This window comes from Mesitornis unicolor, unplaced genomic scaffold, assembly GCF_000695765.1.
Source record: "Mesitornis unicolor isolate BGI_N332 unplaced genomic scaffold, ASM69576v1 scaffold180, whole genome shotgun sequence".
NCBI classification, from domain to species: Eukaryota; Metazoa; Chordata; class Aves; order Mesitornithiformes; family Mesitornithidae; genus Mesitornis; species Mesitornis unicolor.
The window spans coordinates 62951-75994 of NW_010158833.1; the positions used below are offsets into that span (position 1 = coordinate 62951).

The 13044-nt window shown below is 41.5% G+C and overlaps 1 protein-coding gene across 1 annotated transcript in view; it reads left to right on the forward strand.

Annotated features, from left to right (window-relative positions):
* Positions 1-772: 772 nt before the first annotated feature.
* The window catches only part of GPR39 (G protein-coupled receptor 39), a 76772-nt gene continuing 64500 nt past the window's right edge, over positions 773-13044 (forward strand). The window contains exon 1 of the mRNA XM_010184660.1: positions 773-1640. Within this exon, the coding sequence (XP_010182962.1) occupies positions 773-1640 (868 nt within the window). The remainder of the gene's footprint in view (positions 1641-13044) is intronic.

A 13044-nucleotide genomic window follows, 5' to 3' on the forward strand; every position in this document is an offset into this window, starting at 1 on the left:
CTGTGGCTTGTAACAACCACTGCTGCAGCAGATGCTGAGGTGTTCATTAAAGGCAATGTGAAGTAGTGAAGCATGTTGGCATTAGTGCAAACAGAAGTAAAGTCTGAAGCCCAGTAAATGTTAAACTCGTGAGCAGATACTTTCTCTTCAGCGCCCTTTCACACATTCAGCATGACCCCACCAACCTAACAGCTTTAGGAGAAACACCTCTTTTCGTCCCTGAGAAGGAGCTCCTATTACAGGAAGTGAATTTCAGACATAAGTGGCTTGCCTTTTTTTTTTTTTTTACTAAACCTGCTTTGCTGCCAGTGACTAAGGATAGCCAAGATTTAGGTTAATGGTTAACAGACCAGCTATAACCACACAGAAACACTGACTTCCTGCTGGGGCTGGGACCAAAAGCAAAAACTCTCTTTTTTTTCAGAGAAGAGGCAAGCATTGTAAGGAGAGCAGTTCACACCGTGAAGAGCTGGAGAACTGTAGCTTCACTTAGTAGAGAAAAGAGGAGGAAAATCCAAAAGGAGCAAGAGGCATTTGCCATAAAGATAGGTAAGAGCTGAAACACTTTCCCACTTGGCTTATTGACTCGGGGGCTGTTGCTAACAAAACCCACAGGTGTGGCTAGTTGAAACGCCTTCATTGTACCTGACTGCTCTGACCTGTGTGTCTTGGTGAGAGGGGCAAAGCAAGAAAGGATCTATTTCCTGCAAATTTGAACATTAGAGAGGGCAGGAAGGCTCTTCCTTGCTCATTCTCCCCTCAGGGGCTGCTCATGGCAGTACAGACATTCCCATCGGACTGTTCTGATCTCATTGACCACAGCCACATTGCTGAGTTTGAGGTATCTCTTTGGATCAAGATCACTTTGGGCTTAGGGTACATCTGCCTATTTGTTGCGGGCATCTTGGGCAACAGCATCACCATCAAGGTCACCAGAATTCTGCAGAAGAAAGGCTACCTGCAGAAGGAGGTCACGGACCACATGGTGAGCCTGGCCTGCTCTGACCTGCTGGTCATCCTGCTGGGCATGCCCATGGAGTTCTTCAGTGCCATCTGGAGCCCCTTTTCCACCCCCAGCGGCAATATAGCTTGCAAGCTCTACTACTTCCTCTTTGAAACCTGCAGTTACGCCACTGTGCTGCATGTTGCCACCCTCAGCTTTGAGAGGTATGTGGCTATCTGCCACCCCTTCAAGTTCAAGGCTGTCTCTGGACCCCGCACGGTAAAGCTGCTCATCGCCTTTGTCTGGGGGACATCTGTTATAGTGGCTCTGCCCCTGCTCTTTGCCATGGGCACAGAATATCCCCTGGAAAGTGTTGAGGGCTACCAAGGTATGACTGACTGCACTGAGTCTACGTCCAAGCACCATCTCCCTGAGCTGAAGCACAATGTGACCATCTGTACCAACCTCTCCTCCAAGTGGTCTCTATTTCAGGCCAGCATCTTCAGCGCCTTTGCTGTCTACATCATAGTGCTGGGATCTGTCACCTTCATGTGCCGCAGCATGATGAAAACGCTGATGATCCACAAGGAAGGAACTCTGGCAGTGAAGGGTGGACTTGGGCACCAGGAGCAGCGTCTAAGAAAAAGTGAAAGCTCGGAGGGCAAGAGCTCCAGGAGACAGACCATTTTATTCCTAGGTAAGAGCTCTGTCTTATTCTGCTTCCCCTCTTCTGCCCCCTTTCCCCTTTTTTCTGGGAAAAACCCAGAAGCTTCCATTTTATCTCACCAAGTTCCCTCAAATAAGGGATGTATGGTTTGAAACTGGAGCAAAATGAAGGAGAGGGATACTTTTGGTTGCTATGATATATTGTAAGAAAATAGCATGTTTTTGTTGTTAGAACTGGTGGGAGAAAAGAAGAAAGAAAAGTCCATTTACTGTCTGCTATTTATGTTGTTTGGTTATACTGCATGTCTATATGCAGCAATATGGGTAACAGGGTGTTGCTGCTTGACCTTTCAGGTAGCAATAGGCAACGGTTGCCTGGATATAAAGAAGCTCTACTTGCATGTTTTCCCATTAAATTACAAATATGTACGTATTTAGTTAGGGTCTTGATGGGAGGAAAGATTGTCTTGCAAGATCTGAAGCTTGTCCCACTCCAAAAGCATGTCCCTGTTAATTCGGGAAGCTCCTTGGAGGGTACTTATTTAGCCTCAGCAGTTGTGGCCATGTTACATCTGAAAATTAAGCAAGCTGGGCTGGAGAGTTGATTTGGTCTTGCATATTGCTGTTACCCTCTTGGAATTCTTTTCATGGTTTTATTTGAAGGCCTATATAACCTTGGAAGTATGCTTGATTCTGATCTCTCTCGCCACATTTGTCAGACAAAACTAATCAAGCTGTCATTTCACTAGCTTGGAATCTTTCCGGGCTGTGATCCATGTAGGCTCCACATTTGTTGATGCTCTTACAGGCATCCTTAATCATGCCCTTGCTGAATTACTGCTCAGTGCTTGTTTTGTTGGGTTGTTTAATATGATACTGGATATAATAAATGAACCATTTAGAGCATGAATGCACAGTCGACCTAGTATTCCAGGTTGCTTTTTGGTGCTCTGCTTGATAGTGCAGAGAGGGAACTGAAACTCATGGGTCTGTCCACTTCTACAGCTTTAAGTAGATTAGCTTTTTATTGCTTTTTTTTTTTACGAGCTTTCTTTGCTTCCTCACCTAGTCCTGCTTTTGCAGGAGATGATTTCTTCATTAGATGCACACTCTGAGCATGAGGAAGAGCATCTAATGAAGAAATCATCTCCTCACACAAGGCACCTGTTAGTCTGGGACAAGAGGCCCCGTATCTGCATGATTAAAAGGGTGATCCTTCCTCCACTGACAGCACTGATTTCTGGGGTAGAGGCTTAGCAGCTAATGCTAAATATGGCATGTGGCACAAGGCAGAGAAAGAGATATGGCTCTGCTCTTTAAGTGCTGTTGTGGGATCCTTACATGTCTGTGGATCTCTCTTCCCTTGTAAATGATCCACAGCTACATTAAAGCCTGGTCTAAGATCCAAATCCTGTAGCAAGTTTTAGCTAGGTTGAGCAGTGAAGGTAAATTGCTGTGGCTTTTCTTCCCATCCTTGTTATTGTTCTTGCTTGGTGATGGTCTAGCAAGGAATAGGGCAGACCTAGTGCTGCTTGCAGATGTGTTAAAAAGATAAATGGAAGTGATTGGTTTGTCCTTTATCTTAAGAGAATTTGCTGCCAGTATCTGATGTTCTCTGTGCTCTCAGCTTTCTGATGCTTCCGTGAATTCCCCAAAATTATTCCGGTGGCAAGACTCTTAACAGGAGTCATGCTAATTTAGTTGGGTTAGGAAATAAATTAATAAACTGAAGAGGAAGAAACAATGGCTTGCATCCCTGAGAACAATGCAAAGCAATTTAATTTGGAGATTTCATAAGAGTGATGCTTTAGGGCAGTTTTAACCCAGAAGAAATGAACATATAAATTGTTTACAAATTGCTGAATTTAAATATAGTGATTTAGAAATCCTCTTTGTTTTTCATTTAACAGATGGGTCAAATTAAAACAAATACTTGTGCATTCCCCACATATTTCACTTTTAATGTGAAATGTAAATGACAGTATATAGCATGATGTCTCCAAACATCTAACAGCAATAAAAACAATGTAGCTTTTTCTTCTTCTAGTTGTTAAAAGTGATAAGTTCTATAAAACAGAGATTAAATTCATAAATCTTCTGACGATGAGAAGAAGCTAAGTAGGAGACACAAGAAGGAACTGATGCTTTTTTAGTGTCATGTTATTGTGTGCACTTGAGAAAATGCATAACAATGAATTGTAAATGCTGAAAATGAAAGACTCCTTGCCGTAGGTAGTGTTGACACTTGCAGGATGGGCTCCAGATAGGGTGACACCACTGCTGTGATGGAGGAGGAAGGTGACAAGGGGCCAAGCAAGGAGAGCACCAGAGTGATCAGAGGGTTACCTAAATGGTCGTGATGTACTGCTGGGGACCTCTTGCAGCTCCAGCATGTGAGCTCAGGCCCCTGCTACCATAGCAGTGAGCTCTTAAGAAGGCGTGAGTTTGGAGACTTATATGTATTATTATATATATTCTGAGTTACAGCAAACAGAAAAGGAGAATGTAATGGGAGGATCCTGTGAAGGTGAGATCCAGCTAATGCAATAATTATGAATAATTATAAAGAAGGCACTTTCGTAGCTGAAACTATGTAAGTCAAAAATCTGTAGGCAATGATAACAGGTGGCCTGCTCACTGGGAAAGGGCAGTGGTATGGGACAAGTCTCCACCTAAGCTGCTGGTTGAGTGGGCTTTGGCACCAGTGGCTTCACGCCCATTTGCTGGCCATGGCTACATCCTTCTTAATCTGGTCAATAATATAAAGCCCCATTTACACAAAAGCAGCTGTACTGTGATGATGATTCATTGACCTGAATTTGTACTTCAAAATGAAGTGAGTTTTGACTATCCCAGATGAAAAATTTATTGCTTCTAAAGCTTCTGTGATACTTCCATTGGAAGCTTCAGTTTTGTGCTTCTGCTAAAAGCCTTAATTATTTTGTATAAAACAGACTCAAGCCTACCACAGTAGATACATCGAAATAAAAAAATCCTTTAGCCTTGCTATATCCTCTGCTTTTTTTTGTATACACTTCCAATTTGCCCTTTGGAGCAATACTCTTCTGTTTGCAGAGCAGAGGTTTCACACTGTGTGGGACATCGTGGGTGCTTTGCCGTTTGCCAGCTAGCACCTGGGCAGAGCTTTTCTGTCTCCTGACCATGATGAAAGGTCCATCCATCCTGAGCTCTTCCTTCCAGAAAAGAGAATTATCAAAGTAATCTGGCTGCTATGAAAGTGTTGAGGTAGATGCATTAAAGCACTGGTGTAACTGCAGCAGTTGGCAAGAACCAGAGCTGCAGCTGGACCCACATAACTGCAGACCCTGCTGCTACCAGCCTGGCTCCACCAGCTCACCCATGCCAAGCAGGGGAGATAATTCTCTCTGCCATCTCTTTCCCATCACTACAGAAGTGCAGCTTTTCTGCTTTGGGATATTCTGATGCAGGATGAATTTTACCTACATGTCTGGACAGCAAATATCCTACAGCTTCCTTAATGAGCAAGGAAGGGAATTGCTTATCATAATTGGCAGCGCCTCCATCTGAGAAAGGCAGAGTGGCGGTGGTTTATTTTTTGTATTTTCCTTTGGTCTAGCACTTAAGTATGTCAAATACACTGAATGTCAATGTGAAGACAGTAGTAGTGGTGGTTTCATGTGGTGTGGTATGGTACAGATAGCTTCAGATCTGGTCTGCTTTATAGAACAATAGCAGCTGGAGGCTTTCTTGAGACTCTGGTAAGTGCTGTAGAAGGAAAGAGAGTCCATGTCTTTAAATCCAAATAAAATAGGCAGAAGAGGAGGGCTTAAAAAACTAGACAGAAAGAAGTTAGTGACCTGGCCAAGGCCACAAATGCTATGGAGAATCACGAATGCATCTGCTGGACCTGTGCTAGTGCCCTGTCTGCTGGGCTGCCTGGCCCCTCTCCTGTCATTTTTTTGGTGGTGACTGTTAGAAAGATGCCAAGCTACTCTACAGCAATACCAAATGCCACCATAAACACTATGGACACAGCTGTACCTGACTATAAGCTAAATCTAGATAAAGCTGTAAGTCAGCAATTAAAAAGACCTCTTAAAACTTAAGCTGGCGCACCATTTTTTCCCCATATACTAGTGCTGGCAGATTAATATTTTGCTCAGAATAGAGGTATTGTGTGTAGAAATAGCCTTTCCAAAGATCACTAAGGAAATGTATTTCGTAAGGCATTTGGCAAATGGGTTTTCAGGAGGCAGATTACTTAAAGTAGTTGTGAAAAATACGTGGTTGTCATCTAGAGATGACTCATGCGCAGTATAACTTGACAGTGGTAGGACTTCTGTTACAGGAAAATTAGATGCTTCTTCACAGGCTGGAAATTGGTTGGGGTTTTTTCCTTACTGAAAATGGTAAAGCTTGGGAATAGAACAAAAATTGAAAGAATAACCTAATTGATTAGATTCCAGAACACAGCTCCAGCCCATGTTCTTTAAGCTCGGCTTCATTGACTCCTCTTGGTTCATTTCTTCAATCATTCCACTCAGCTGCCTTTCTGCAGAGACTTTGTTGGAGAGGTGCCTGAAGATAAATATGTGGGGGTTTTTTTATGGTGTCTCCATCCATGTATTTCACTGAGCAGGGCTTCGAATTACACAAGACAAGTGGGAGACTGACAGCACTGAAATGGGTTGCAGGGGCTGAGCAGGGAACCTGAAACACTTAGACAAACAGACCGAGGTCTGGCCATTCAACTGAATGGGACTCCCACCCTCTGTCACTAGTAAGATTTTTCTTTTAAGTGCTGCTTTCTGGAAAAAAGATAAAAGCAAAGGATTTACCTACTCGTGTTCAGTAAATTTTGCTTTCCTCTTCTCTGCAAAAGTATTAACCTGGTCTCAGTGGTAAAACTGATCAACGCTGATGAATGCTGGCAGCACAAAACCGAAGCTCAGTTATTCAACAGATGACAGTGGAAAGGCTGCATTCAAGGATCATGACTTCTTGGGGCAATTGGGTACAACCAACCTCCTCTGAAGACCTGTGGGACTTCTGTTGAGTTTAAAAAAACTACACAGCCACAGTAAAATACACTCGAGGCAAACTTCCAAAATCCAGATATCTGTATGTTCAGTTTTCCCACACTATAATTTAAAAATGAACATAAGCAGAAACCAGCATAAGTTTCCTCCCTATTGTGCTGCTTTTAACTGGACTCATGTAATAGAAGATTGTGCTTTTGGCTTAAGTATAGTGTCTTCCTTTCCTCCTACGCCAAGGGATGGCAAAATGGTACAGAGAGAAAAAGAATGGCAGAGTAGGGACTAATTGAGGACAGCACCCCCAGGGTATTTAAGACTTTTGTAGTTTTAATGGAAAAATCAATGTGTGATTACACTTTGCATTAGTGTACCTAAAAATTGCCTCAACATGAAAAGTCTGCAGCTTTAAAAAAACAACCTAACCCTGTAAATGATGTAGTCAGAGAACCAAATTCACTGCTAGCGTAAACCACATAATTCTCCATATGTGATACCCTGGCAAGTATGGTCTCTGTGCACACATGACTACTGTCTTTGCTTCAGTGCATGAGAAGCCCATGAGGACAATGAGTGTTTTACTGGTGCTTAGTGAAGATCATGGCCATGCTTCTGTCTTTCAGCTGATGCCTACAAGGAAAGTGGCATTTCACCTGGTCTGATAGTGAGCTGTAGGCGTTGGTGTGCTGCTTCAGCTCAGCTCATCCTGTGGCACATGCTGCACAAGTATCTTTCACTTCTTTATAGTCTACCTTCTGTGTTGTCCGGAGACTAAGTGGACCGCTGAGATTTCTTTAAGTACTTCTGCCCTATACTTGCCTCAGCCCAAAGTCTTTAACCCTCATTAAAGTCTGTTACCAGTGTTGGCTTTAAACTTTTATTAATCTTTTTCTCTCTCTCTCTCTCATACAAGCTGTAGATAATAAACCCATTGGCTCTTGGCTTTTCTGGCATGCCGAGGTATATGTTAAGAGAGGGAAGGAGGGAAGTACAGGCAACATCCCTCACTGTGGCAGCGTGAGCCAAGAAACAGGCAGGGGGCCCTTGGGGAGCTGAGGTCTGGCTGTGGCATCTCAGCTTTTGAAAAACACACTCTGTATCATGCTAAACCCTCCCTGGGACATGTTTCCTTACAAGTAGAAATCTTGGAAGCTGTCTGTGTCTTCAAAGTTTGGGTGAGAAAACAGGAAAATTTATTTTCATCCAAGTGTAGAAATACAGATGTTGCTCTAGGTATGAAATGAATTGAAGGAGATAGTCTTCAGATAGACCACAGCAGTTATGTTAAGTAACCCTGTCCCATCAGTTTTGGTCTACTGCCCTCATTCTTTGGTCAAGAGACTATTGTCTTAAGCATTAATTTTCCAATTTCTCTGTTTTCTTGCTATCTCTTCTGAGGCAGACGCTCTCCCAAACGTAGATTGCTTTTGCAGCTCCCCAGTTTCGGTAGACAGGGCTCATTTGTGGCAAGTTCACAGACGATTTATTGAAGTCTTCACCTGTGAAAACTAACTGCATTATCTATTCTTCTATTGTTTCGTATTCCAATTATACCACATTTCACAAAATTAAATCTTTTGCTTTTCTAGCTGCTGTTAAGACCATTATCTTTAAACAATGACTGCTAGCCTGTGAATTTTAATGGAAGACAGCTTTAATATCTGAGCATTTAGTAGTAATGTGAAGCATTCAATTTTATCCAACATAACTTCTTGGTTTCCTAAAGGCAACATTTGCATTAGAAACTGAGAACCAACCAACTGCCAACCAGTAGGTTAAAGATTATTTCCTTCCCTTTTGTCGTTGCAAGTGAGTTCCTAAACCTACAGTTTTACTGGATAGATGGTACAGTTGAAAAACTAGTGAGAAGAAATTTTAAAATTATTTTTCACTGGATAAACAGTTAAGATTTCAACTTACACTTGGCACAGTGTGCTGTAGCAGTTTTTAAGCTTTTTTTGAGGGCATCATAGGCATGTTTATGCTGCTAGATGCTAGCCCTATACGTCAGTGAGAAAGCAGCTATCCTTTTGATCTTTGTTGTGGATGCATGAGTAATACTAAGGTTGCAATATTATGTATTAAGTGAGTCTGCCAAGAACCTCTTAATTGTATAAATAGTGACTTGTGAGGAAAGGTGGAACTAAGAAAGAGGTCTGGTATTGTTATGAGCTAACTTTTCCTTGTTTCCCCTTGAGCTGCTTTTAGGCCTCTGGTTGTTGCGTTTAATTATCTCTTAAAAGCACTTACTATGTTCTAATGAATTTTTAAAAGAACGTATTTAAGTTGAAAGTGCAGCTTATGGAGCTAGAGTTGGGGATCTCTCTGACAGCAAGTGTATGCTTGTTACAGAAACATGCAGAGAGTTCTATGAGCATTCAAAAAACACTTGACATCCACCTGCAAACAGGTACACATGTGTAATAATTACCAGGGAACTAAACTTTACTCATGAGTATAAAGAAACCCAGACACAGAAGTGCATTAGTGAAGATAACATTGCTTAGCAATCCATCCTTGTCCTCACTCAGCGTAAATGGCTTTCTTTTCTCCTGTTTTATTAGGTAGCATCTGCACAGATATTCAAGAAGCCGTTCTGCTCTAATCTCTAGCTGAACCCAGCAAAACAGCTCAGATATGGCCCTTTTCAGAGAGTAATCTAAGTATTTTGTCCCTGTTCATATAGCATTTCTGCAAATCCACCTTGCTTTACTCCTCCATATAATATTGCCAGCTTGCTTTTGGTTGAATGTAATTATTGTCTTACATAGCTAAAAAGGGCTGCCTCATGCTCAGTCGTTTGTTTTAGTGGTATATCTAGCATGGTGCTGCTGAAGATAATTTTGATTTGAAGAAATATTAGAAGACTGTCCTGATTGCTTCTTCCTAGAAAAGTCCCTGGAGTTCAGTGTATGTTTACCGCTTCTATTAAATTGCAGGAACTACAATTATTCTAGCACTTTTTCCATAAAGTGTGAAATGTAAGTTGTGGTGCTTATTGTTGTGGAGGCCAAATGTAAAACTGGGCTCCAAAAGAGATTAAATGTAACCTTGAAGGATAGTGCTGTCAAGAACAAGATGTAATCTCAACATTAGAAAGTTCTGATATTACAGAGTCCCAAAAACCTGGTGTGACTAGTACAGGAAAATGCCTCTATGCTTGTTCCTTCTCACACAGATGTCTATGTGGGATCATCACAGAGAGAAATGAATGAGCAGAGGAATCCTAGGTCTGTCCCAGTACGTCTGCTCTTAATCTGAAACTTTCTGTATATGCCATATTTATTCAGCCAGGTACAGGAACATGAGCTTTTTAAGATGGGAGAACAAAAGTTTGATTGGACAATAAAAAAATAAATTAAAATGCTTTCCCTCAAATTTTGGTTGTTTTTTTCCTACACATCTCTGTCCCCCAAACATAAACTTTTCAAGAAAAAAATGTATTCATCACTGGGTGTGTTTTCTACTTCTGTGTGTGTGCATGTGTGAAAATGTATGTCTTCTGATCAGCTCCAATATTTGTTCATTTGAATTTGTTGATTAACTGAACTTAGATTTGTCCCTTAAAGGCATTAAGAATGAAGGTCTTCACCAACCACATCTCCTACTAATGCTTAAGGATATCTGTAAAAGATAAGTTCTTGGAACTGCTACGACTGAGCCAACAATCAGAATTAAACTTTTAAGGTAACTAAAGACTGAAGTACCTCAGCAATGAGGTACACAGAGATTCAAACAGTCTTTATTGTAGGCATGATGTTAACACATCAGATTTTCAACCATTAAATAAGAACTAACGTGGTGCGGTGAAGGACAAACAGAGGTTAAAAGCAAGCCTGCTGGTTAAGTTTGCCCTTGCCCTTCAGACAGTGAAATTGCTAAAAGCCTTACTACTCTGTCACAAGCTTATTAGCAGATCTTTCAATGGACCGGTTGAAAGAAATGCAGGTCTGAAATGGCTTGTGTCACAGGTGATCAAAAGATGGTGTTTAAGTAATCTTTTTGTCTAGAAGGCCAAAATACCAAAATTCTCATGGTAGTAATGATGACATCAACTCCTGCCAAAATGTATAAAAGCATGTATTGATATTTACAGAGGTACACATATCTTTGACAATGATTCTGGGGGGGTATCTTAGCTACTGAAGTACAATGGGTTAAAATACAACTTTTTTAACATTTGAACTTTTGAAAAAGTTCATGTCTAATGGCAATGTCTAATTACCCATGCTGAGGTTGGAGAAAAGGGCCACAGAGATGACTGGAGAAGGGAGAGACGAACCTTTAACAGAAGCTGAAACAAAGCTGTGTTGTTTAATGTAGCAAAGTGAAGAATATGGCTGGCTTTGAGTTGTCTGCAAGTACACTGGGGCAGTGAGCACCAAGGAAAGAGGAAGATCTGGTTTGTACCCTGGTTTGAAAATCTTGAAAAACTGATTCAGGAACAGCCATATGCAGAGTGACTCCAGGTACAATCAAACTGATCTCCTCGTGCAATGAGTTAAACTTAGCAGTCTTGCTGTGCGTCTTTAGAAACTGCTCATGGATCCCTCTCTGTTTAAGTCAGGCCTCATGTCAAGAAGTTTGCAATTGCCTTTGTTTTAGTTGTAGGGGCAAGGACCTTCCCTCCAGCATGTACAAGTCTTCAGCTTAGAGAACTGAGTCTGAAAATCGTAGTACCCTTGATTAACCCTGAATTTACAGAGCTTTAAATCCATGCTGAGTATGGATTTGCTAATTTGATCTTTAAGAAAAAATAACCAGCAATAGAAGAGCAAAAAGAGGGAGTTCTTTGGCAGCTGCTATCTGCTGGTGTGGTGGGTGCAAAGGGCCATCGCCCCTCAGTTGAAGCAGTCTCTAAGCAAAGCCAGAGCAGATCTGATCTCTCTGTGCCTGTGGAGGTTTGAGAGTGTAAACCTCTTCTCTCTTTCAGTGCTTCTCTTGAGCCCTTTCTTAAAAGATTTTCCCCACTTAGTGTACTTGGTGGCAGCCTTGGGAGTTCACTGTTAAAAGTTAATGTCTGGAGACTGAAAGTTTCCATTGTCTTGATTCCCATCCCTTTTCCTATTCCTGCTCATACACACGCCTACTGAATTCTAAAAAGCTTTTTGATTGCAACTGTCTTCCTTTTCTATTTGTTTTCTGGTCCAAGCCAACACTTAAATGCATTCTTTTCTATTATAAAGAGCATATTTACAATTTAGGAAACATTGCCCTGCAGTGCAAACACTTTGATATTACAAAATATTGCCACGTTCTTTGCATTGATCTAAATGATGGCGTTGGCACAAGAACTAATAGGTCTGCAGGGGCCATGAATGCGTACAGACAGAAATGAGAAAATTTCTAGTCATGAGAAGGACATGTTCAGGGACAGTCTTCCAAATGGACACCAAACTAGTTCAGTTTCTGGGGTTAGAGAGTGTGATCATTTCATTTCTGCAAGTCTGTGATGTGCTTGCCTGCGCTGGGAGTAGAGCCATGTCTCTGGTCATAAAGCCCAGGCCTCCACTGGGTTGGGAGAAAATTATGTTTATTGCTTCTTGGTGTGTCACTGTGTGAGTCCATATCCTCCTTTGGGAGAATGCTGAATTAGCAAAGAAGGTCCAAAATTTGGGTAACAAACCCTCCTTCATGACCTACATGGCCATCAGTCTCCTTGTGTTCCATGACTTGTGTTCAAAAGCTTGTCTCTGAGTCCCTGTCTCCAAGAGAGAATTACTTTAATCTTATCAAATGGAAGTGAAATTTAGAATGACTTAATGTTTATTTGCTGACAGGCAGGAATGTCCTCTAAATGGACTGTCACAGCTGGAACGCAATGCAGTAGGACCAGATCATAACCTCTTGTTGGCCTTCAATGAAACAATGTGAAGTTTGGGGAATGGGGACATTATTTTGGCCTCCTTGGATGTATGGATAGCCCTCTCATTTTGAAGTTTTATACAATGAAGTTATATTTGATATTTGCATAATTCAAATACAAGAAATCCTCAAACAGACACAGAAGACTTGATTTCATTAACTTGGGATGCAGCCATTCCTATCTCTCATGCAAATGGCAAATACTTTTCCTGTAAGTATACTTTAAAGATTCATTTCTTTCTCTAATCAAGTGGTGAAATCCTACCCACGGGAACCAGAATTGATTTCTTTTCCCTCCAGACTGAATAGCATAGACTTTATTTGGGGCAACTTCTGTCATGAAATGTAAGGTTAACCCTTCTGTGTGCACCAAATCAGCTAAATGTGTTCCTGTTTGCTGCTCCAATGCACTGAAAATGTACACGGTGCAGTTGTCCTGCAAATGTAGCTGTCAGCTCTGCTAAGCTCAGGAAAGCTCTGCCTGTTGTCAGGAAGGATCTATTTCCACTGAAACCCTGACCTTGAAAGCTCATTTTTACATTTCATCCTGGA